This window comes from Eublepharis macularius, chromosome 4 (genome assembly GCF_028583425.1).
Source record: "Eublepharis macularius isolate TG4126 chromosome 4, MPM_Emac_v1.0, whole genome shotgun sequence".
NCBI lineage: Eukaryota > Metazoa > Chordata > Lepidosauria > Squamata > Eublepharidae > Eublepharis > Eublepharis macularius.
Genome location: NC_072793.1, coordinates 38,186,261 through 38,210,367, shown reverse-complemented (window position 1 = coordinate 38,210,367; position 24,107 = coordinate 38,186,261). Strand labels below are relative to the sequence as shown.

The following is a 24,107-nucleotide window of genomic DNA, read 5'->3' as shown; positions in this document are numbered from 1 at the left end:
GAGACTTTCTCCTAAAACTTTCCTGTGCCGCAAGCCTCAGCTGGAAGCTGTTTCTCATTAAACAGCATGCACGTAACATAACCAGGGAGCTGTAAAGCTGTCATGGGCTTGCTCTCACGGCAGCTACTCTGCAAATGAAGAAAATGCATTTTCCTTTCTGTCTGATTCCTTTCTCTCTGCTCTTTCACTGTTTGCAATTTATGTCTGTGGTCTAGCTTATTAAAAAGAAAAGAAAAGAAAAAATCCTCTAGCATTGGAACTCTCCTAACCCAGGGTTTTAAAATCAATAAATAAAGAACTGGATCAGAAATCCATAAAGTATGCTTCTTCACATCTGTACATGTCAGGTGCTGTCATGTATATACTGGCCTTGATGCTTTACTCCAGCATCCATGCAGCCTGTTTTGTTCCTTTGAGTTGTGACTAATTGGAGAAACATGAATTTGCAGAAAGGCATCAATTTTTTTTTAGAAGTACAAATAACAAATGGAACATGCAAAATATTTAAAATGACATCACCAGAGAAATAAAGCTAGAGCCAACGACTGATTGCCATTTTCTGAAGCTTTGCAACAAAAAAACATGTACCAGATCTTCAGAGTGGGTTGAAGCCCCTGTTGGGGGCTTCTTCTTTGAGGACCTTCGGCTGAATGAAGGTGAGTAACAGTAAACCAGGACAAGAGGCAGTCACTTTGAACTTAGCCCTTCTGTAGGATAGTCTCAGTAGTTTTGAACATGTTCAGTATTATATAGTACAATGAGGAGGAGGGTTTGTGTTTGGTTTTATACTGTGCTCTTGTTGGGCTTGGTTATAGCAATTATTCTTTTAAAAGAGTTGTATGTTTGCTGTTCACAAGGCAAACTTAATATATTCTGTACGCGGCCAATGAATGTTCTGTGTACTCATATTCTGCACTCTGATTCAGTTGTTTGTTCATTATCTTTTACCCGTTTCAGAATGTCACCCACTCAGCATGGGATGGGGTGATGTTTGATCTGTAGTACACAATAGATAATGAGGAGATCAGAAGCTTATCATACTGATGCTAGCGCACTCGCATGTAATCTGGACGTTTGAGACAGCTGGGTGGTCAATTGCAGTGTTTGCTTAGAAAATATAAAGTTGGCAGCTAGTTGAAAACTCCGGAGTTGTGTGTACAAATGCAAGGGGGCTCTATCTGGCTGGGGTTCTACACAGTTTGGGTCCAGTGCTTTGCTGTGGTTTCTGTATCACAGCAATCTTACATTTCATGAGAACAAGTCATTCCTCAGAATCCATTGGTATATTATGGAAATGGTACAGTGCCGTTCACTGGAAAGAAGCAGGCTCGTTCTCTAAACCCGTAATTCCAAAGCAACACTGCCACCTTCTTGAAGAAAGGAGGACAGAGGGGGTAGTTCTAGGCCATTGCATTCTTTTACAGTGAGCCAGTATTGTTTTAAAGACTCATTTCTGTGTTATTTTTAAAGATGGGGGTGTTGGGGCAGAGAGATTACAGAGTTGATAGAAGGATCACAAAACATATTTTTCAAATGATTCTAAGCTAAAAGTAAATTTTATGACTCTTCGGGTATCATAAATTTTGTTCTTTTTAGTGTTTCTAATAGAGTCAGTTTATGGGACACTTTTCCAATCTAGGCTGCCTTTCCCACAGTTTAATTACCACCTCCTTCTCGTGGGGCAATGTCATACGAGATGTCAGCTTGACTGTACCCCTGTTGTTGTAATGCAAAAATGCAAGTGTTTCAGTTTTACAGACACCTTTTCCTACAAAGTGAAACCATTAGTTAAGAGAATACATAGAGGTATTACTCCCTACAGTTCAGAATACTAGTATATCAGTTTCCATAGGGGTTCGGGAGGTTGGTAGAAACCAAGAAAATCCCAAAGCCACATAGGAGACAGAGCAGATGCATTTAATTTTTCTCTTGGACACTGAGTGAGATAAGATGGGCAGTGCTGGTGTACTTTCTGAGGCAAAGAAGAAATGATGAACACAGTGGGTTAATTTCATGAGCACTTTTGCTCTCCTTGGATCTCCTCTGGATTACGATTTCATTTGCATAAATTAGGAATCAAATGCTATTGGATTGTGGTGGGTCATCCTCTCTCTCCAGTCTTGCGCCTCACCTAAATCTCTCCCGAATGCCTGTGCGGATTGTGTCTTGCTTATTGCATTGGCATAAGAAATGTCATTAAGAAATGTAGCTTCCTCTCTCCAGGATCTTGTTGGCAGAAAGTGAATTATGCTACAGGGCTGTACAAACAGGTTCCCCGGAACTCAGTTTCTAAAGTCAATCCATTCTGATTCAGATGTTTTCATTGTTGAATGGTTACACCTCCGCATTTCAAGGGAAGTGGCGAGCATACTGTAGATTCTGCAAAATGACTAACCCGGTGGATAACAAGCCAGAGCTACTTGGTGCGAAAAAGACCGTAGTCTGGTAAAATGAAAAAGCAATCAGATGAGATGATGGACGGTTTGAATGGCCTAGTTTGCACAGAAGTCATATATCTTTCTTGCGACTGTAGCGCTTCAGGTGGAGACTCATGACGCTGAACGCTCTTCTACTCTAAGAACAGTTCCTGCTCACAGAAAACCAGCATGACAAGGAGAAGATTAGTTCATAATCCTTCTCCCTGATCTGTAGTTTACTACATGAATGGATAAACCATCCGTCATCTATGTCCTCACCTGAAATGGTACATCCCTGACAGTGATTTACTGTCTAAGCTAGTGGGAAAGAGATGCTAGATACGATCCAGACCTTTGAAGTCCCACTGGTTTAAATCAGTAATAGTTAAGCGTACATGGTTACTCTGGTACTGAAATCAGTAGAATTTAACATTCACCGGAATCATGTGCACAGTCCACTTTTTTTTTTTTAACCAATCTGGCCTATATTTGAATAGGCACAACCCCTCCCCCCCTTTGATAATTTTTCATCTAGGAGACACATGGAACAGGCAATAAGATAAATAGCCCTCCCCTCACAGCCTTTTCTGCTTGTGAAAGTACACTGGATAGAAAGGAATGACAGTATTCCTCTTGCCTCTGTTCACACTGAAGAACCAACCTGCACCCTTCCCCTGATTATTTTAAAGGCAAGCAGTGGGTCGCATGTTAAACATAAGTAGGGTTGGGGTCCCACCCCACACACAATGTGCATTTAACAAATCATCTAATCAGATCCAATATAGCCTTGTATTCATGAAAAGGAGGGTTGGTAAGTGATGATACCATTTACTACCATACTGCACACTTATCGTTTACAGGGTTGTGCCTGTGTTTGACCCCCCCCCCCCCCCGTATGACCCTCCTGCTTTCCTACTACCATTGTATCACCTCTAGAACTAACAACAGTCTACTATGCATTACCATGTATACCATCTTCCCAATGGTAACAGAGAAGTAATGGGAGATGACTATTTGACTAAACATCTCCTGCCCACCAAATAACACTGCCCTTTCTCTTTTGCTGCCCCTTTAGGTTAGAATTGCAGTAGAGACTATCAACCTAACCCCCCCCCCCAAACACACATTCATTTAGTTATTTAAAAATTGTATACTTTGCCATTTTGCCCTCATAAGGGCCCACAAGGTGGCATTTCCTTCTGCTCCCTCCTCAAAACCAACCCTTGTAATAAATCCTTTGTTACAACCCCATAGTTCCCTTCCACTATTGAGCTTAAGTACCTGTAGCCAGAACATTCTTCCTCTCTGTAGCATTGCATCTACCTCTGCCCCACCCCCCCACCCCGCTTTCTTGTCCCAGACTTTAAATCAGACAGTAACCTGCGTTGTACTCCGTAAGCTGCCATCCACACTGAGGGCATTTTGTAAAGAAAGAAATAATTTTGATTTCTAGAATTGTAGATGTTTGCACTGAGAATTTAGTAGCAATTTTATTTAATACTGCCTAGTCTGCCAAATAAGATTCTCTTCCCAGGTCCTGCTCTCGGTGTCCTCACCTACAAAGGCAGGACTTTTCTCAGTGGCAGCACTTCCCACTTGAGGCTCATCTGTGCCTGCTTTAATGTCTTTTAGGTGCTAGCTTAGACTAAAACTTTTTTTAAAAAACCAAGGCTTTTAAGTTTAACCAAGTTTGTAGCTGTTTTTATGGTCAGCTTCTAACCCGAGAACTATTTTATGGGTATCATTTTATGAGAGCCAGTTTGGTGTAGCAGTTAAGCAGGACTCTAATCTAGGGAACCGGGTTTGATTCCCCACTCCTCCACTTGAAGCCAGCTGGGTGACCTTGGGTCAGTCACAGCTTTCTGGAGCTCTCTCAGCCCCACCCACCTCACAGGGTGTTTTGTTGTAGGGATAATAATGACATAGTTTGTAAACCGCTCTGAGTGGGTATTAAGTTGTCCTGAAGGGCAGTATATAAATTGAATGTTGTTGTTGTTGTTATTGTTGTCATCACCACCATCATCATTTACAGGTATTATTATGGGTATCATTTGAGGCAGATTGTTGTTTCATGCCATTTTTATGCCTCTGGCTTGTTTTTACAGCATGCTTTGATGTCTTCGGTTGCTTTTATTTTTTTTTACTTTGTGAGCTACCTCAAACAGGTCTCTAGAGAGGGAGCATCTAAATTTTCTTTAAAAATATGCATTTCTCAATTTACATCCTACATGGCTAACACAATCGACACTGTGATGGTATAATTTAAAAGCTGAAACTTCTGCCTTCCATTTATCGGTTTCTCAGCCTTCTCTGCTTATAATGCTTTCTGTGTATTCATTCTGGGGAGCTGTGTTGATGGCTTGGATGCGAAGGTTGCCAGCTCCAGGTTGGAAAATTCCTAGAGATTTGGGGGATAGTCTGGAGAGGGTGGGGTTTGGCAAAGGGAGGGACCTCAGCAAGGTATAATGCCATAGAGTTCACCTTCCAAAGCGGAAGGTATAATGTCATAGAGTTCACCTTCCAAAGCAGCCATTTTCTCCAGGAGAACCGATCTCTCTGGCTTAGAGATCAGTTGTAATTCCAGGACATCTCCAGCCACCGTCTGGATGTTGGCAACCTTAGCTCCAACAGAAGATTTCTGTGGATGGAAGGGGAGGCATTTTTTTTCTGATTACAGCTTCCCATGGCAGGTCTCCAGCGCCCCACTCATGCTGTTCCGGGGGGGGGGGGGGGAGCGGTCCCTGGTCCCACAAGAGCTGCATTTCAAGGGGCATTTTGGGCTGCATTGTGAGGGAGGAAGTGAAGAAGTTGTGCCCATTGGCTAGAAATCCCAACTAATTTGTGTGCAGCATGCTTTTTAAAAAGGTACTTAAATAATGTGTGTGTTTTTTTAAAAAAAAAATCTGCTCCCTCCTCTTTCATGCTTGGTCAGATGAAGGATACACACTCTGTATATTGCCTGTGTGAAGTACAAAGGGAAAAGCTATTGGCTACTAAGACAAAAACTGCCACAGTTATCTTCAGCACTTTTATAATGAAGTTCTGTGAAGAATTATTCTAGTCTAAACACATTGAAATCAGCAGGCTTAAACTGAAGTAACTCTGAGGTGCTGTTAGCTGTAAAACAATATACTGTTCTCCATACAGGCAGGTTAAAAACTACTTTCTATCCAACTTTTTACAGGTATTGTACAGCTTACAGAATCATAATAACGTTTCCCTTTCACCATCATAATGATTCATATTCAAAGTTCAAAATGGGAATAGGAATATCAGTAAGTGTGTAGCAGCAGTCCAGTTCTTTTATCAGTCCAGGGGACATTCATTGTCTCCTGTCCCTGGTAAATTATTTCAAAGATGTGCTGTGTGCACTGCTGAGTAATTCCTTTGACTATAGTTTGAAGTGAAGTCTGGCATCTAAGGAGCTGCTCTTGCATCTTGCATGCTGTGGTTGTGTGTGTGTGTGTGTGTGTGTGTGTTTGTGGGTTTTGCTCAGCTTTACTAATCATTGGAAACTTTAGCTGTTTTAGTGTGTAGTCGACTAGCTTTTTCTGGGAGATGATCACATAATTCACATATTCCTATTTAACCACCACCAAATTCAAGGTGCTGGTTTTGACCTTTAAAGCTCTTAATGGTCAAGGTCCAGGGTATGTCAGTTAATCCCTTCTCCCATAAATACCTTCTGCGTATGATTTATTAAGTGAAGCGAGGTTGCTTTGAGAACGTTCACCTTTCATTGTCCGCTAGCAGACACAGGTCTTTCTCTGTGATGGTTTCCTTCTTATGGAACTCGCTTCCAAGGAAAATTCTCCAGTTCCACTGTACTGTATAACATTTAGGCAGATGGCAAAAACATGCCTGTTTTGATCACATTTTTGAAACCTGAGCACATTTTTAATTTTTTAATCTACATTGTTTACTAATTTTAATTGTTATATATATATTTGTAATGATGTAGCCACTTCAAGGCTTATTAAAAAGTGCATATAAATCTAATTACAAATAAATAAAAACAGGCAATAGTTTTTGATGGGATTGGATTCTGATATCTAAGTCCAATCAACACATTTATAGCACAGGGTTGTTGACAGAAAAAACTTAGTTCCAACGGCAAAACAAGCTATTGCGTTGAATGGGGGCATAATTCTACTTGGCCCAAAATCTCAGCTATGTTGCAGGCCCGCAATTTTTCTCCCCTCCCACTTCCTTTGAGTTAAGAAGACTAAGATTTGTGTGTATGCTTATTTTGTCTATTTTGCCAAAGTTAAATATACAAACCTGAGGTCATCCTGACAAATTCCACAGAAACAATGATTCTTCTTCTTGCCTGCATAACTGCTGGGGCTCCAAACATCAATGGAATTGCATTAAATCAAATGAGAGAAAGCATGGGAGGTAGCCCAAGGGCTCACCTCCTAAGTGATTAAATCTTCCCTCAGAAAACTACCCATAGAATTGTCGTTCAAAAAAAAAATTCAAATCCAGTCATTATAGGAGTGCAGGGTTGCCAGCCTCCAGGTAGTGGCGGGAGATCTCCTGGAATAATTTACAACTCAGTTCACCTGGAGAAAATGGCTACTTTGGGAGGTAGACTTTATGGAATTATGCCATGCCAAGGTCCTTTTCCTCCCCAAACCCCACTTTCTCCAGGTTTCTCCAGCTTTCACCCCCCAGATCTCAAGGAATGTCCCAACTTGGAGCTGGCAAGTGGCAACTCTAGGAGTGCTTTTATTGGATGATACACACCTGGAACCTTTTTTTCCTTTCTATCCAATGCAGATGCAGGTTGGAAAAATCCTAGGAGTATGGAATTGCTGCCAAATTCTGATTGGTAGGACTAGAAAGAAAACTAATATTTCCTTATAACTGACAGTAACTGCTGCCAAGCATTTTTGTGTTTTTAACGTCTATGGATTATTAGCTTCAGAATGGGTAGACTGGATTAACACAGTTATTTTCAGAATTTTCAGAAGCTTTTTCTTTTTACTATGATGAATATCTTCTTAAATAAATAGGAACTTCTTTTCCTCTTTAAGCACCTTACCATGCTCATAGCTGCAGTAACTGGGTATGTGTGTGTTTTCAAGAACACCTTGAATATGCCACCCTGAGCCAGAAAGACTCTAGGTGGGCATAGCTGGGCAGGTAGATGAGGAGAGGTTTGGTCCATTAATATTTATAGGCAGGGCTTTTTTTAAGCGGGAACGCAGTGGAACGAAGTTCTGGAACCTCTTGCCATGTGGCGCGGAGGGCAATCTCAACTCCCCTCTGTCTGGAAATCAGGGGGCAGGGCCACCAGCCCATATGACCATTTTCTCTGAGGGCAAGCCACTGCGTTCCACCACCTCTTTTCCCAGAAAAAAAGCCCTGTTTATGAGAGTGGAGAGTAAGTTATCATCGCACAAGCAATTTTTCCTAAAGCTGGAAATTTTCATATTTTAAAAACAAGTTCTCATTCTTTAAATGGAAGCTGTCATGTCTCAGTTTTTTTTAAAAAAAAAATCAGGGTGAACAAGTCTTGCTGGTGGGGTGGTGCACGCGCTGGTTCCACTGTGGCTACACCCTTGACAAGGAAGTGTGTGATGCTCTAGGTCCATTGATATAGCCCTCTTAAATAACGCCAGTGGGGCAGTTCCAATGGTTCTTTATTTAAGTGGTGCTTTTCTTCCCAATGGGGATCCAAAGCGGCTTTTAAAAATGTAAACATACAAACCAGGGGAGAAAGAAGTGTAGAATAAGTCTTTCTTTTTCTGTCTGCCAGCAGATACCCCTTCTAGGCTATGATCCTCAAGCCCTTTGGCTCATACTTCTGGGGGACAGATCAGGTTTTAAAAGTTTACCTGCAATAAAGGGGCAGAGCCAAACTCATTTACACAGTCTTACCACATCAGATTCTTTCTCTTCCTCTACTTCGTACTAGCTGGGAACAAATTCTGTGTAAACAGAAAGGGAAACGTGCTTTGGATAATATGGTGCTGTTGCTAAAAGGTACAGATACTGAAATCTAGATTTAACTCAGGTAATTGAATATGTCTCTGTTTTATTTGGAACGCAGCTTGGCTGCTGCGAGTGCTAAACCCCTCTGTGCATTGCATGTGAAGAGTTCAGGATTTTTGTGCCCTAAAGAAAGGGCATCTCTTTGCCAGTTGAGAGCATTCCCCAGAACTTCTGCCATTACTGTTGAAGATAGATGCTTTCTCTACAGTGGCCTTGCCAAAATCAGTTCAGCCCCCCTGCTTCTGGCTTGGCTAGGTCCATTGAATTGTGCTACCCCAAGAGGGTCTGCCTGCATGGTAGAGTTGGCCTTGTTTATTTTCAGAGCAACAGATGTAAAACCTTAGAAAGTGTACCAGTTTTTCCCTCTACTTCTGTCTGAGCAGCTATTGAGAACTGTTAATCAGAACAAGAGAGAAAGACTAAAAGGCACAGTTCAGGCTGAAGCAGCACAGATTTGAACTAAATGTTAGAGAAAGCACCTTCTTTTGTACAACAGTTAGTGAAGAAAATTATTGCCTATAATTGAATTTTTTCCTGGTCATTATTAAGATATGCACCAGGGAGATGTACTTTTAGTTATAGAGCTGGGTAGTTGAAGTAAATTATCCTTCCATTAGAGGGAACAATAAAATGGAAAGGATATGAAGTGAGAATAAGGTTATTATTCAAATTATTTCTTTGCTTAGCTAAAAAAATTCTGTGCCACCTTTTCTGTTTTAGTGCAAGGCATCTTACAAACGTGACAGACACAGTTAAAGCACTAAAAAGACAACGTTTTACAAAGAAATCAGTATCAAATTAATTGCCTGCCAGAAAAGGTATACTTTCAGTATACCTTTTTTCAGTATACCAAAGTGAGAGGGCCAGCTAAAAACAAAGGCCTTAGGTAGTGCCAGATAGTGCCATAGCTGTTGGCATTTTTCAGACTGCCTTTTATAATCTGGTCCTTAATACAGAGGCAGTATAGTTGCCAACTCTGGGTTGTAAATTCCTGGATATTTGGGGTGGAACCTTGGGAAGGTGTGGTCTGGGAAAGGGAGGGAACTCAGCAGGGTATAATACATTCAGTGGGGTTGCCTGTTAAAATATATACATACACATGAGCAGTATAAGTTCTCTTAAAAAAGATTCCTTAAGCCCACCTCCGGTTGTAGATGTGTCCAATCTAAGGTGAGTGGTGGGTGGGGAAGGTGAAATTTGGGGAGGGGAGGGATATCAGTGGTGTATAGTACCACAGAGTTCACTCTCCAAGGCAGCCATTTTCTCCAGGAGAACTGATCTCTTGTACTCAGTTGTAATTGCAGGATATTGCCAGGCCCCACTTGGAAGTTGACAAGTGAAAAATCCTAAGAATGAACAGATGGTTTATTCTTTATTTTGTTTGTGTGTGTTTAACTTATATACTGCCTCTTCACCATGTTTAGTGCTCAAGGCAGTTTACCGTATACATGTAAAATACAAATGTTCCATGCAAGGAGGTAGGAGCTGAGAGGAGAAGCTGCTGTGAGGAGGCAGAAGGTTATTCTGTGTTTTATCTTCAGGCTTATCCTTAGAGTTATCCTTGCTCGCTGTGACCAGTGGTTGTCACTAGGGTTGTGCAAATGGTTTGGACAAAAATGTCCTGTTCCTTTAACAGAGGTTTAATGGGATGTCATTTATCTCCAGTCCAAGAAAAGCTTCAGGGACTTATTTCCACACATGAATCCTCTATTAAAGTGACTCCAGACTGTAGGCAAACATGGTTGTCACAGATGTAAAAGGAAAGACCATCAGTTTGTAAGCCCTGAGAATCCTAGGTAATATATATTTCTTTCACCTGAACTATGATCTGGAATGTGATACAGCTTTATGAGGAAAGACTGGAAATGGACATACTGTGGGCATACGAAAGTTACACGTTAGGCTGAAGAAAGCAGAAGAAATACAGAAGCAGCCATATTGATTTTATAGATTACCATAACTTTCCCTTCTGAAGAAATTTACACTCAAATTTCTGTATATATTAACACCTGACCAGCTAAAAAATAACATCCCATAATCATTTAACAGTGGAAACAAAAGTTTAAGAGGTGTCAGGTTGTCAGGTTTGGGGCCCACTTAATGTGTATGATTGGAGTTCATATGTTGGACTGCAAGAGACCAGAAAGTTATTAAATCAAACCCTCTAATCTTAAATCCACTGTTTTCACAGAATCACAGAATGGAAGGGGCCATACAGACCTTCTAGTCCAACCCCCTGCCCAATGCAGGGTGAGCCTAAAGCATCCCTGACAAATATTCATTCAGAGAATTTTGGTTGTTCATTGTTGGTTATTTAGTTTCTATTTATTTACTTCATTAATATCCTACCATCTTCCTCAATGTGGACCCAAAGCAACTTATATCATTCTTCACTTTATCTTCACAACAGCCCTGTCAGGTAGGTTATGCTGTGTGTGACTGGTCCAAGGTCACCCAGCAAGCCTGTGTGGCAGAATGCTAGGGTTGTCAGCTTTGGGTTGGGAAATTCCTGGGGATTTGGGGGTAGAGCCTAAGACTGGCAGGGTTTGGGGAGGGGAAGGACCTCAGCAGGGCATAATGCCATAGAGTCTACCCTCCAAAATTGCTGTTTTCTCCAGGAGAACTGACTTATATTGACAGGAAATTAGTTGTAATAACAAGTCTTCAGACCCCACCTGGAGGTTGGCAACCCTACAAGGGTGCAAATTCAAACCTGGGTCTCCTATAGTCTAGTCTGACATTCTACCCACTACACCACTCTGTCTAGTGATATAAGCAAGAGTTTGTATAACAGGGCTATGTTAATTCCTATAATCTGTAATTGTGGAGCACACAGCTCGTTTCTCAAACCAGGTAGCTCCATCTCTGTAATTTAGGAGAAGTAGTAATAGGAGGTACAGATCACAGAGGAATTAAACGCCCTTTTCGGGCATTACAATTTTGGTGCTCCAACTGCCTGTAAGCAAAGATTACGCTACATGGAACAGGGCAACGTGCATATTTTCCAGGTTCCATGTGTGTGTTTGGAATCCCAGAATTTCAAGGGTGTGTGCCTGACCTGTAACAAAACTGGAAAATACGTGTTGCCCTATTCACCCACAATGGCAACTGTGCATTTCCAGGAGGATTGTGAGTAGCACACTTTCTTGCTATGTGAGATTTAAGCACCAAGATAATAATGACCGAACAGGGCTAAAGTAATTGAGTAATGAGTTGTGCCTTATTACTAAAACTGAATAAATAGGGCTAAATGCCAGTTGGCTCTAAGTAGCTAACCCTGCAGCTTGTTGCTTAGGAAGAAACCTCAAGTTTGAGTGACTCCCGTACAATTTCAGTGCAACCCTAAACCATTGATTTAAATTGACTTAGAATGGAGTAACTCTGCTTAGGATTGCACTGTTTATTTTCTATCCAAACACCCTAGCAGCCTCCCTTAGTCATGGATCTCTATGGTCAGACTAACGTGCAAAAAGAGATTAAGAGCTGCTCAGCTGGTATGATGTGACGTCCCATTCTGACCTTTATTTTTATGTAAGAGCATATGTGGTAGTAGAAAGTGCCATCAAGTCATAGCTGATTTATGGCGGCTCATGGAGGGTTTTCATGGCAAGAGACTAACAGAGGTGGTTAGCCATTGCCTGCCCTCTGCAACCCTGGTTTTTGTTGGAGGGCTCCCATCCAATTACTAACCCAGGCTGACCCTGCTTAGCTTCTGGGATCTGACAAGATTGAGCTTGCCTTAGCTATCCCGGTCAGGGCAAGACCATATGAGAAGCCATGAAATAATGACTGCATGCCCCATCTGCTAGTTCTTTAAGAAAAAACCACAACATTTGTTTAAAACAAACAAACGAAAAAATCACCAGACCAAAAAAAAGCCAAAAAATATTACTTAATGAATTTCTTTATGGCTCACATATTCAGTAAATGTGAAGCAAAAATGGTATACTGATGGCAGGTGGCATTCATTGCTAATGAAGTGCCATCTCTTGTAGTTTCCACTTGGTATCTTTGGAGGCCTTTTATCAGGAATCAAGCATTTGTCTGCCATCTAGACATGTCTGCCTTGTAAAAGTAAAAGGCAAATGTGGTTCCAATCTGGGCCTAAGCTGAATCGACTTAGTATTGATCCTTCCTCACTGCAAAAAAAGACTTAATCTGTTCCACTAGCTACTAGCACATTGAATAGTTTGAGATGGGGAGTGATTCCACCCTCTTCCCACTGGCACCTCAAGGCCAACGCTGGTGCGTGCCAGAATTGTCCCAAAGCACGATGTCACTTCTGACAAAAAACAGAAGTGATGTCATAATGTTGCTCTAGGCACACCCAAAACTCTGTGGTTTAACCATAGAATTTTGGGCGATGCCTAGAGCACCCGTTGCAACATCGTGGTGTCACTTCTAACTTTCACTGGAAGGGACGGTGCATGCCCATGTGACATTGGCATGCTTCTCCCAAAATCCTCCCAGCGGGTTGCCAGCTCCAGCTGGTTTGAAAGCATAATAAAGCTTCAGGAAGAAACCATTCCTATTTATTTTAATTTATCCTTACCTAAGTCTCTTAATCCTGTATTTTTCTGGTTCTTCAAACTTCTTCAAACTTTGCACCATCCTGTATATGCAGTGAATTAAAAAAACCCAAAACACTATAAGGTGGGGCCTGGACTTCTCCTGGAAGTACAACTGATCTCCAGACTACGGAGATCGTTTCTCCTTACAGTAGACTTTATGGAATCACATCTCTGCTGAGCTGCCTCTCTTCCAAAGACTCCTCCCCCAGTACTCCAGGAATTTTCCAAACTGGATTTGGCAAGCCTACATAACAACCATAAACATAATTTACTAGCAATGTTTGAATCAAGAAAGTATTGCAATTCATTAAAAATAGGAGTACTCAATAGGGCATATAGACATCAGCTCTTCTGGAAACAGAAATTATTTTGAAAATCTCAAAATCTGGAGTTCCAAGTCACCGGTCTCTGATACTAAAATTCTTGGCGATACTAAAATTCCAAGCATACGTATTCAAGATACAGTTCTGGTATTCATATAATTGCAACAAACAAATGTATATGGCAGCAGCTCATTTAAGTCATTCTTCCAGAACTGGAAATACTGAGCTTTGCATGAAAAAGAAAGAATTTTGATGTATTTACAGTGTATTTGAGTGGCATCAGAAGTTTGCATCTGGTTTCTGAGAGCACAAAAACCAGGCCACGCTTTCCGAAAAGCGAAGACCTTTGGCAGCTGCCTCCTCCAGTTCTCCCTATCTCTTTCCTCCCATGTTCTCCTGTTGAAGTGACATCCCTTAAGTGTGCAGGTTCCTGGACATCCTGATTAAAGCAGTGCACAAACAGATGCTTTAATCCCTCTATAGTGCTAAGCCTGTGCAGGCATAAACAAATCATGAGAGCTTTCAAGAGGGTGCTGGTGCCCAAGGAAGCCATTTGTCTCTAGGGTTCATTTCTTGGAGATAGTTTGTAGAAATCTGAGGAGGTTTTTTTTTCCAGTTCTTTGGAAGATCTGGTTTTGTTTGCAAAAGCAGATCCCTGCATTCATTTCTGCACTGATTTAAAAGCTGAGATTCTTCAACATTACTGGGAAGCGTTAAATGTTAAGTCTTAAATGTTAAGTCATTGACAAGGAACCTGTAAAGTTGCTGGTAGAGGCATTGGAAACAAATTGATTATCTGATGAAGTGGGAACCAACTCACAACAGTTTGTCCTGGAATAAATTTTGTTAGGGATTTTCTGTATGGGGTTTCCCCATCAGTTCTGGCCCCATACTGCTTCAATTTATCCCCTGAGTTCTGCATGCATTGAGGGGGGGGGGCTTTTGGTTTTTCCCTGTTTTTTTATTTCCTAGTTCTTTTGAAACCACTTTTACTCCAATCTTTTTCTGGAAGCTGATTTTTAGTCTATTTTTTTCCTCATGTTTCTTTTGGTTGTTTGTTCCACCCACACCCACCTGCCTCCAACCGACTTTTTGATTATTCGACTGTCATCATTGAACGGCTCCTCCCCCTAACTTCCTTTCCCTCGATCCTGGTTTTGTTGTAATAATGTTTTAATAATGAATGCAACAGGTTCTCTGAATTCTCAGCTTCCATTTTTTTTTAAAGTAAGGCTTTAGCCCCTTTCAGTGTGGAGATATACCTTTTTTCTTATACAGCCACAAGTAAAGGGGCAAGATACTTAGTTTTATTTTAAAAAATGAAAGCTGGAAATTCAAAGAACCTGTTGGCACTCTTTATTACAATGTTAGGTCAATCTGTCAGTATGAAATTGATTATTTTTTTAATTGCAAAAGCCCTGGTGGCCCAATGGAAGGGCGGTGGCCACTTCTGGCACTAGAAAAAGCACCATGGTTTGAAAAGCCCAAAGGTGTTGCTGCTCTGGGCTGTGTCCCAACAGAGATTGGTTTGCCTCACTGGTGCTGTCCTCTGCCTCCTGGTGCTGGGTCAGCCCGGGCAGGGCTCTCTGGTTTGGATGGTGGGGGGGACTTAGCTATGGGTGGTGGAGCTGCTCCCCTTTCAGGCTTCCCCATGCAAAGATTCTCCCATGAGTTCATTTTCTTTTCTTTTCTTCATTCGGCCCTTATATTGATCTATCGATATAAGCATGTGCAAAAAATGGGGGGAGGGCTGTGACATTCCCAAAGATGACAGCACCCTCCCTTGAAAATCTTGATTATTTAAGGCACGTGCAGAATAAAATAAACTGATGCCACAACTGTAAAATTGCAAAGGGAAAGCAGATGTGTGGAAGAACCGTACCCAAATTAATTCCAATGATTGGGGATCAACTGCTAACAAAATCTGGAATAAATTGAGTGTGCAGAAATGCCCTTAGTTTTTAAAGGTGCCTCTGGACTCCTATTTAAATTGACACTGCAGTTACAGGACAGATATAATGGTTGTGATGATATTATATATTTAAATATCACAACAGTCAGCTAAGAATAGCTAGTCTGTTGTCAGGCCAGAACAAAACAACTGGAGACAGATTTTAAAAGCTTCCTTTATATATGTAGAAATGGTGTTGGTCATCTTTCCCATGCTACCTTCTTTCCCTCCTTGTGTCCACAGCTTCTCCCCCTTTCCAGCTTCCTTTCTTCCTTCCCTTCAGCTCCCACCTTTTGTTCCATTTTGCCTTTCCTGTTTCCCTATCCCGTTGGGTTTCCAGGTCCCTATACCCTCCAGCAAGAAGTGAGGGGACCCGGTACTTACTGGGAAGCTCCTCTTTGTGTACACTTTTGTGTGCATGCACTCCCAGCACCAACGGGATAATACCATTTTTGGTTTTGGAAGTGATGTTGTCATGCTGGCCACAGGAGTGCTTCCACACCCTTTGGGGCCATAATCAGCTCCAAACGAAGTGCAGGAGCACTCCTGCAGCGGGCATGACAACTTCACTTTTGAAAGTGATGTTGTTGCGTCCGCCAGGATCGCAGGCACCATGCATGTTCACAGGGTGCCTGCTGGTGGGCAAGTGATCGCCAGGCAGTCTGAAACCTCCCGCCAGTCTCCAACGACTGGTGGGCAAACAGCTGGGAGATTACTCTGCCACGACACCTGGGATCCCTGCTATCCCCGCCCCCCATCACCTCAGATTTCAAAATGAATTAACAATACCCATCTTGGATAATCTGGGCAATGAAATGCAGCCTATTGTCTGAGGCTATCTAGGCAATCCAAACTGGCTGCGTGCTGAGATCTTGTATGGTAGTTTTACAAGATCTCAACATTTTAAAACTTTTAGATTGTCTTTAATTACCTTATTTTTTTAAAAAAATAAGATCTCCCTGACTTGTAGAAACACCTCCTCTTTCTGCAGCTGTTCTAGGGTTACCAACTCCAGGTTGGAACATTCCTGGAGATTTGCACAGGGAGCCTAAGGAAGGCAAGTTTTTTGGAGGGGAGGGAACTCTGCAGCGTATAATGCCACAGAATCCACCCTCCAAAGCAACTATTTTCTCCAAGGGAAATAGGGTTGCCAGCCTCCAGGTGGTGGCTGGAGATCTCCCAGAATCACAACTGATCTCCAAGCAACAGAGATCAGTTGCCCTGAAGAAAATGGCTGCCTTGGAAGGTGGACTGTATGGCATCATACCCAACTGAGGTCCCTCCCCAAACCCCACCCACTCCAGGCACCCCCCCCCAAATCTCCAGGAATTTCCCAAACAGGAGCTGGCAACCCTAGGGAAATGATCTCTGTAGTCTGGAGATTAGTTGTAATTCTGGAAGACCTTCAAGCCTTACCTAGACATTGGCAACTGTAATCTGGCCCCATTATATAGAGTTTTTGATTTAAGCCATTAGATATATTGATTGTAATGTTTTATTTATAAATAAAACATTTGCATTTGAAGTGCTCCTTTCATAATATAAAAATAGGAAAGATTAAATTAAAAAAGGTGAAAATCAACTTCAGAATGGTCAGACCCTGTATGCAGAACAATTGGGAGTAGACTCCTCATCGCGCCTGACATATGTAAACAGACTCTGGTTTATGTGTTGGTAGAGGCAGAGTGTATTATATCACTCGATACCAGACAAGAAACCATTTTACCAATTTGCCTTTCTCCAACTTCCGTATCAGTTTCTCTGATTTTTGAAAGCTCACTGTTCCGCTAGGTGTATTTTGAAATTTCACCTCTGAAGAATTTGATTTTTTAAAAATTTGCAAGCAAGCTTAGACACGGTTCAGTTATACAGAGCAATCACACTGAGGCATCTAATTGTTCTTCAAGGCAAATTTATAAAAACACAAAGCAGTTAGCCATGGTAAGGGTCACGTGCTAACCCTGTCCTGCAGTCATGTATCTAATTCTCAGCATGGCCAAATATGTGGATACTTCACTCCAGAGACTAGAGATGTGAACTGACAAGACAGATCTTGTTGGTTCAGTGAAGCTGAAGATGGGGTCAGATAAAATGTAGGTTGATTGGTGGGTAGGTAGGAAGGAGAAAACAGAGAAAGTTGAGGATATGGGGGCAGCAAGGAGGAGAGAGAAAGAAGAAATAGTGGGGGAGGGATAAAAAGGAAAGTGAGGTGCCCCTTGCGAGTCCTTGAGGTTTCCCCACAGCACAACTGGGCCCAGCCTGGCAGTCAGCAGTGCACCACACAACTAGGTCTGTCCTCGCAGCTGGCACTGTGCAACTGGACCTTGCATGGTGGCCAGCACTGTGCTACTAGGCCATAGTTTTCCTGAGTAAAGGTTTCACAAGGCAGGGAAGAGAAAGCTGAAGACTAGCTGGCAGATAAAGGTATGTTGAGTGTGAAAGAATGAAGCAGGAGAGGCTATGAGGATTATGAGGAAATAGTGCGGGGGGGGGAAACAAGCCCCCCCCTCTACAAGTCCTTGCATGTCCCCCACTTGTTATTTATAATTTCTGTTGGTCCTCCTGCAGAGCCAGCTTGATGTAGTGGTTAAAGAGCGCAGGACTCTAATCTGGAGAACCAGGTTTGATTCCCCACTCCTCCACTTGAAGCCAGCTGGGTGACCTGGGGTCAGTCACAGCTTCTTGAAGCTCTCTCAGCCCCACCCACCTCACAGGGTGTTTGTTGTTGTGGGGATAATAATGACATACTTTGTAAACTGCTCTGAGTGGGTGTTAAGTCATCCTGAAGGGCGGTATATAAATCGAATGTTATTATTATTATTATATTATAAGAAATCAATGACTTCCTGGACTGTCCCTTTTATTTTTATCGAAATCCACTCTTTGATTGAAAGGACCCCTGACATCCTTGCTCAAGATGATTCACTGATGGTTTATTTCTTTCTTTGTTGAAAATCTGTTACTTTATGTATCACTTTAGTTTTAGAATTAATTTGATTTATGTAAAAATTTTACTCCAGAGGATTGTTCAACAGTCTCTAGAATTTTGAATCCTTTTTTTATCTGCCTCTTCACATAAATTGGCATTGCAATCTAGTTTATCCCTTTCCTTTCTTCTCTTTCATGAATAAACCAAGGGAACCACATACATCTATGGGGACTGTGTTCCAGAACTATGTTTTCCATAATTCTCTCCTCGGAACCATTTCCCATTAATCTTAGAAACAAAAGAAACTTACAGTAGTTTTGCCACCAGTAACACCACCACTGCACCTTGTTAATTTGTTTTATTATTTGTATATTGATTTTAGTTTTGGTTTTTATCGATTTTAATAGTTCACCGCCCAGAGCCCCTGGGGATGGGCGGTATATAAATTGAATAAATAAATAAATAAATATAGAGAAGCAAAAAAAAAAGTTTTATCTTCTGCCACCCCATTAATAGCATGTATAATCCATGTCTTTGTGCCAAACAAAACAGGAGCATTAACTTTAATAAGTAGCAATAAGCAACAGAATTAAAAACCAGTTCATTACTTTTTCATATCTGTTCTCTAGCTTAGCAAAATCAAAATCAGCTACAGCTTCAATGATTTGTGTATTACTGCTATATTATAAAAGAGTTAACTTTTATCCCAGGGTGGGTGGGAGAGGTTGGGGAAGGTCATTTGACAAATTCTGCGTAAATCATAATTGCAGCTAGAAAATAAGAAAATTGCATTTTGCTAACAAGACAGACCGACAATGCCATTGCAAAAAGAGTGACCCCTTTCTACACATTGATATATCTCTGTACCTTACTTCTGTAAGTGCAAAGCACAAAGTCTCGAATGAAAGGTATGCAGCTGTTTGTGGCAAAACCTAGAGGTCCCTTCCTGAAAGACACATTTTCTCCCAGTTTTACAGTTGCGGCTGCAGCAGCGAAGAAGCCGAGAGCAGCTCACCAACCAGGGAGTCATGCCACGTGAGTACTCTCTGCTCTCTCTCATTGTCATTTGTTACACCAGAGGGCCCATGCTATGCTGCCCATCAAGTTGATATTGCACTAGCAACAACCGTCTCCAATTCTAGAAAGGGCAAAAGATGCCTCTATGAGTGCGCACCTCTTTAGCACACCCACTGTTCTGGCACTAGGTACTGTTACAGGGAACAGTTACAGGAAGAAAGGGAAAGTTTTGGCAGAAGTACCTCCTCTTCTGTAGTGCTTGCCCCAAGAGGACTGTAAAGCTGCCACCATTATTTCTTCATAGTATAACAAGAAGTAGATTGAGAGAGGCAGCTGTTTCACCACTGTGTGGGATTTCTGCCATCACATATCCAGTGTATTGCTGCAATTACTGTTAAACTGGAGTCTAGCAGTTTCATTTAGTTACCATAATTTAAAATCTTAACAAGCTAGTAGGTTCTTCCAAAGAGCTTTGGGCAGCTAAAGCACATATTACTTCCATAATAGGATGCTTCACAACAACCCTATGAGGTAGGTCATTGTTATTCCAATTTTTTGCAGATGGGGAAACTGAGACTGAGAGAGATAACACCTTGCCCAAGGCCACCCAGTGAGTCCATGACCAAACTAGGATCTGAGTCCAGGTCTCCCAGCCCAAACGCTCTATCTGCTGGATCACGCTGACTCTGAGCCACCCACTATTACTGCATAAGCCTTTGGGTGCAGCATGCTGCTAGAATTTGCTGTTGCTTCCCTGTTCACCCACCTCCTGTGCAAAGTTCTTCATTATTGGCATGGAATGTCTGTCGTTTCCATACAAATGGTGCATGTAGCCGTTTGGCATCTGCATAGGATATTTCAGTGTATGTAGTGCAGGTACAGCATGTGAAATATTGTGGAGTGGATTTGTACAGACTGTTTATTTAATGCATTGCCTGGAATTTTTGGCAGTTTCATTCCTATTCTGCTATCAGAATTAACTGTCATGTTCTGCAAAAATTAGGTGTCGTTGGGGTTTGCCAGCTGTCAGGAGATGATCTGACACCCCATAAAAATGGCTAGTTTACCCCCTCAAAGGCATTTTATTTCTCAAACAGAGGTAGAAGGAAAGTGACAAGGGATATGGAAGCAGGAACAACAGCATTCATTTTAGGCCACAGAGGTAAATGGTTCTCTACAATCTCAAAGAGCTGGCTTGATTTTCCACTGTACTAAGGGTCATTCTAAACATTACTTCTTTCACAAGTACTTCACGGGGCCAACCTGTACTCTGTGTAGTCACACAACAGCTTTGAGGAATGGCTTATATTAAAAAAGGAGAGTCCAAATGGGTACAGAAAGCTGCTACTAAGAGAAAGTGTGCGAGGGAGAGTTTTCCATTTTGTCTATTGCACGTGGGGGCATTTTGTCTACATACGGCAGCAGAAATGGGAAAACTCTGCCCGACATACACTGTTTTTGCACGAGGGAGGGAAGCTTGGGAGAAAGAGCTCGCCCTCCCTCAGCAGCAGCTTTCCAAGCCCATTTGAGCTTTCCTTTTTAATATAAGCCATTCCCCAAAGCTGCTGTGTGACTGTACAGAGGATGCGTTGGTTCCGTGGAAAACTCATGAAGTAATGTGTAGAGTGACCCTAAGAAACAAGTTTGCATCTCCTTTCCCCCTTAAAATTGTGTTTTACAAAAGCACATAGGAAAGCAGCCAAGTAATGAGGAAAGAGTTGCATTTTTAAAAGTATCAGGAAAGCTGGACGTGTGTATAAAATACATGAACTATTTGGCCATTTCATTGCAAGTCTTTAGACAGCTCTTGCTATAGCTCTACATGAATTTTTCGAAATGTACTTAAGGGACATACAATGTCTGAAATGGTCTTATGCCCTTGCCGGATTGAAATCGTGTCTTATTGAAATATTGTATTGGTGCATCACCACAATTATATCTCCTGAACACCCAGATACTCATCAGGAGAAAATGAGGGATGATGTACTGGTAGGTATGTAGATATTCAGATCCGTCCATATGCAGTCACTGCCTAGTGAATGGCCTGAAAACATCTGATTCTTTATTGATTATTAAGTAAGGTCAGTGCCTGATTGGAGGATCACTGAGAGTCCCGCATGAAGGAAGAACAGGATATAATTTAAAGAACTGCTTATTGGCAATGAAGGCAGTGGTGTCCCAGCTTTCCTCTAATGTCCTTCTAGCGTTTCCTTTACTCTTCTGGCTTTTCTGTGATGTCACCTTCATTCTCTCCCCTTCCCTTCCCCTCCCCTCGCATTCATAAGGTGATCATAGCAATGCTACGAGATAATGGTATCACTAACTTTTATCACACATATAAAAAACATGTATATATATTTATAAACAAGTCCAGTGATTCTGTCTACCAGAGCCATACTGATACCCTCCTTCTTGAGCAACAAACGAACTCTTCAGGTCAATTCCTTAACATTAAAATGGGTTTAAACTGTAAGATTTTGAAATGATTCTTTGGGTTTTTTTATAGTAAATAATTACTTTCTGATTAACTTCCTACCTGAAAGTAATATATTTCGTTTTGTTTATAACCAAGAACAAAGGAAAAATGAAACAAGTTCAGATTGCTATCGCAAACCTCATTATTTTAAAATATATATATTTTATATAAATTGAAATATAAAAATAAAAAATTATTTTGAGTGTTTTCCAAAAAACCCTCAAAGCTTGAAAAAAAAGCCTCAAAGTTATACAATTTTGCCAACTGCGCAGTCAGGAACTGGGTTTGTCCAGAGGTTGTGTGTCCTTCATTTCTTCTCATTGGGAGTAACTCCAAACTTTTAACTTCCTCTGTTCAGTTACCGCGTCCACTTCCAGCAAAGAAGAAGCGATCTATTCAGCTCGTTGCAGACATGAATATTTTCTCCGAAGCTAGCCATGCCTCTTTATTTTTTCCAGAAACATGCCATACCGTGGCAAAGGATTTTGTTTTCTGTTCACTGTCTCCTCTTATGGGACTATTCTAACTGTAGGGGTGTGTATGAACTGGGCTATGCAGAACAACAACTTTGGTTTCCTTCCTTATTCATTTCTTTTATTGGGGTTTTAATCGAAGCACTTGCAACTATCCCCATACCCTATAGGTCACATCACTGGAACTCCAGATTCTCTGGCTGCTCTTACAACATACGAAAGCAGGAAGGTGTATCATTCTTGATCTATAATTTTACTCTAATCCCTTCCACTTCTCATCGTGCTTTTCACCACTGACTTTTCCCCATTTATAATTGCTTTCTTAGATGTTCTGTGACTTTTCTTTCTTTGCTCATTTTCTCATTTGCATCTTTTGCCGTTTTAGCCTTTTGCTACTTGGGTTTTGTGTTTTCCACAAAACAAATATCATTCCTTTTTCGGAATCCAGTTAAATTAGCTCATCCAATTACATCAATGTAAAGTGACTCATAAATCTGACTACAAACCCATTGCATGAAAGGAGGTACTAATCAGTCAGGGACTCAAGAAGACATTCGTCAAAATCCGTTGTGCTGTATTTTAAAATTTAATTATATACATATAAAATCTAAGCATGCAAAGAATGTCCTTGCTGGCATTTGCTTTGCTAGTCCCATAGTCTGAGTGAAAAAATAAATTCAGCCTAAAATGAAGGCCTAAGCTTTGTCCACAATAATTATTTTTGAATTCTGGGCATCTTTCAGCCAAAAGTATAAGCTAACCAGCTATAAGATAAAGTTCTATGACTTTTTGAGCAACTTTGGAGAAAAGAGAAGCTTGGCTCTCATGATCTAACCCAAGGTGAATGGAACAACCAGTAAGACTCATAAATGGCCCAGAGAGTGAGATTCAACTAAGCATATGGAAGCATTGAGCCTCCCCTTTCCCCCTTTTTGGGGAGCAGAGCAAGGAGAAAATTCCTGGTGAGGAATTCATTAATACTAAAAGGAGGAATAGGATTGTGATCTGTTGATCAGAATCCCTTTGGATTTCCATCAGGGTATGTTTAGGAATTTCAAAATAAATCTAGCTTGTTTTTTCTAAACAAGGGTTTTGAAGAATGATAAGGAAGACATTTTTGTCTGTCTGTCAGGTCTCTGGGTGAGGATCTGCAGACAGAAAAAGGCTCAAATCATAATGGTTTTCCTGTCCAGCCCTTTACTTTCTCCAATATAAATGAATTACTGCCATTCATTCCTTTGTATGTAGCAGCGAGGGCAAAGCCTGCCTCCGGCCATTGTGGGTTGTGTGGTCCTTACTAATAAGGAGTCCAGGTAGATGCAACATGGCGCAAAGATGCTAAAAATCTCTGTGGCATTTTTTTTCATTTACTTTTAGCTAATGCAATAAAGAGTGGCTTATTTGTATGGCTTTTTAAAAAGATCTTTGCTGCAGATGTGTGAGGCTGTGAATGGATTAATTGTTCTTCTGTATTGTTTCTGAATACAGCATTGAAAAGCCCCTCTACCTTCCATGAGCAAAAGAAGACTTTGGAGAGAGCTAAGGTAACACCTAGATAGGTATCTGTGAGTGGAGGTTAATGGAACTAACCTCCTATCTGGATAGAATGTTGTAGACTCAGGGCCAAGCTACACATGACCAATGACACTTGAACAGCAAGTGTATTTCTCCCTGTTCACTTGCCCTCCACTCAATCCACTTGCCATTCAAGTGTCATTCGTCACGTGTAGCTTGGCCCTCAGACAAGCCTTGAGCAGGAACTGAACGGAGGATAATAAAAACACTCACGTTTCATCAGGCTCAGCTCCTCTGCATGCCACTTCATACTACTATGTAGTTTTATTGGGGGTTAAAATGTTGGCATGTATTCCAGGAGAAATTGGATGTAGATCCTGGATGCTGAACTTTGCAGAACATGAAAGAAAGGCTTCAGAGTGAAGCCTTGAACCA

At 41.4% G+C, this 24,107-nt stretch overlaps 1 protein-coding gene across 1 annotated transcript in view; it reads left to right on the top strand.

The window, feature by feature from the left end:
* Positions 1-571: 571 nt before the first annotated feature.
* Positions 572-24,107, top strand: part of MYOCD (myocardin) — a 43,512-nt gene continuing 19,976 nt past the window's right edge. Inside the window, exons 1-4 of the mRNA XM_054975227.1 lie at positions 572-656; positions 19,161-19,226; positions 19,770-19,818; positions 23,646-23,701. Coding sequence (XP_054831202.1) covers positions 651-656; positions 19,161-19,226; positions 19,770-19,818; positions 23,646-23,701 — 177 coding nt within the window. The 5' untranslated portion in view covers positions 572-650. The remainder of the gene's footprint in view (positions 657-19,160; positions 19,227-19,769; positions 19,819-23,645; positions 23,702-24,107) is intronic.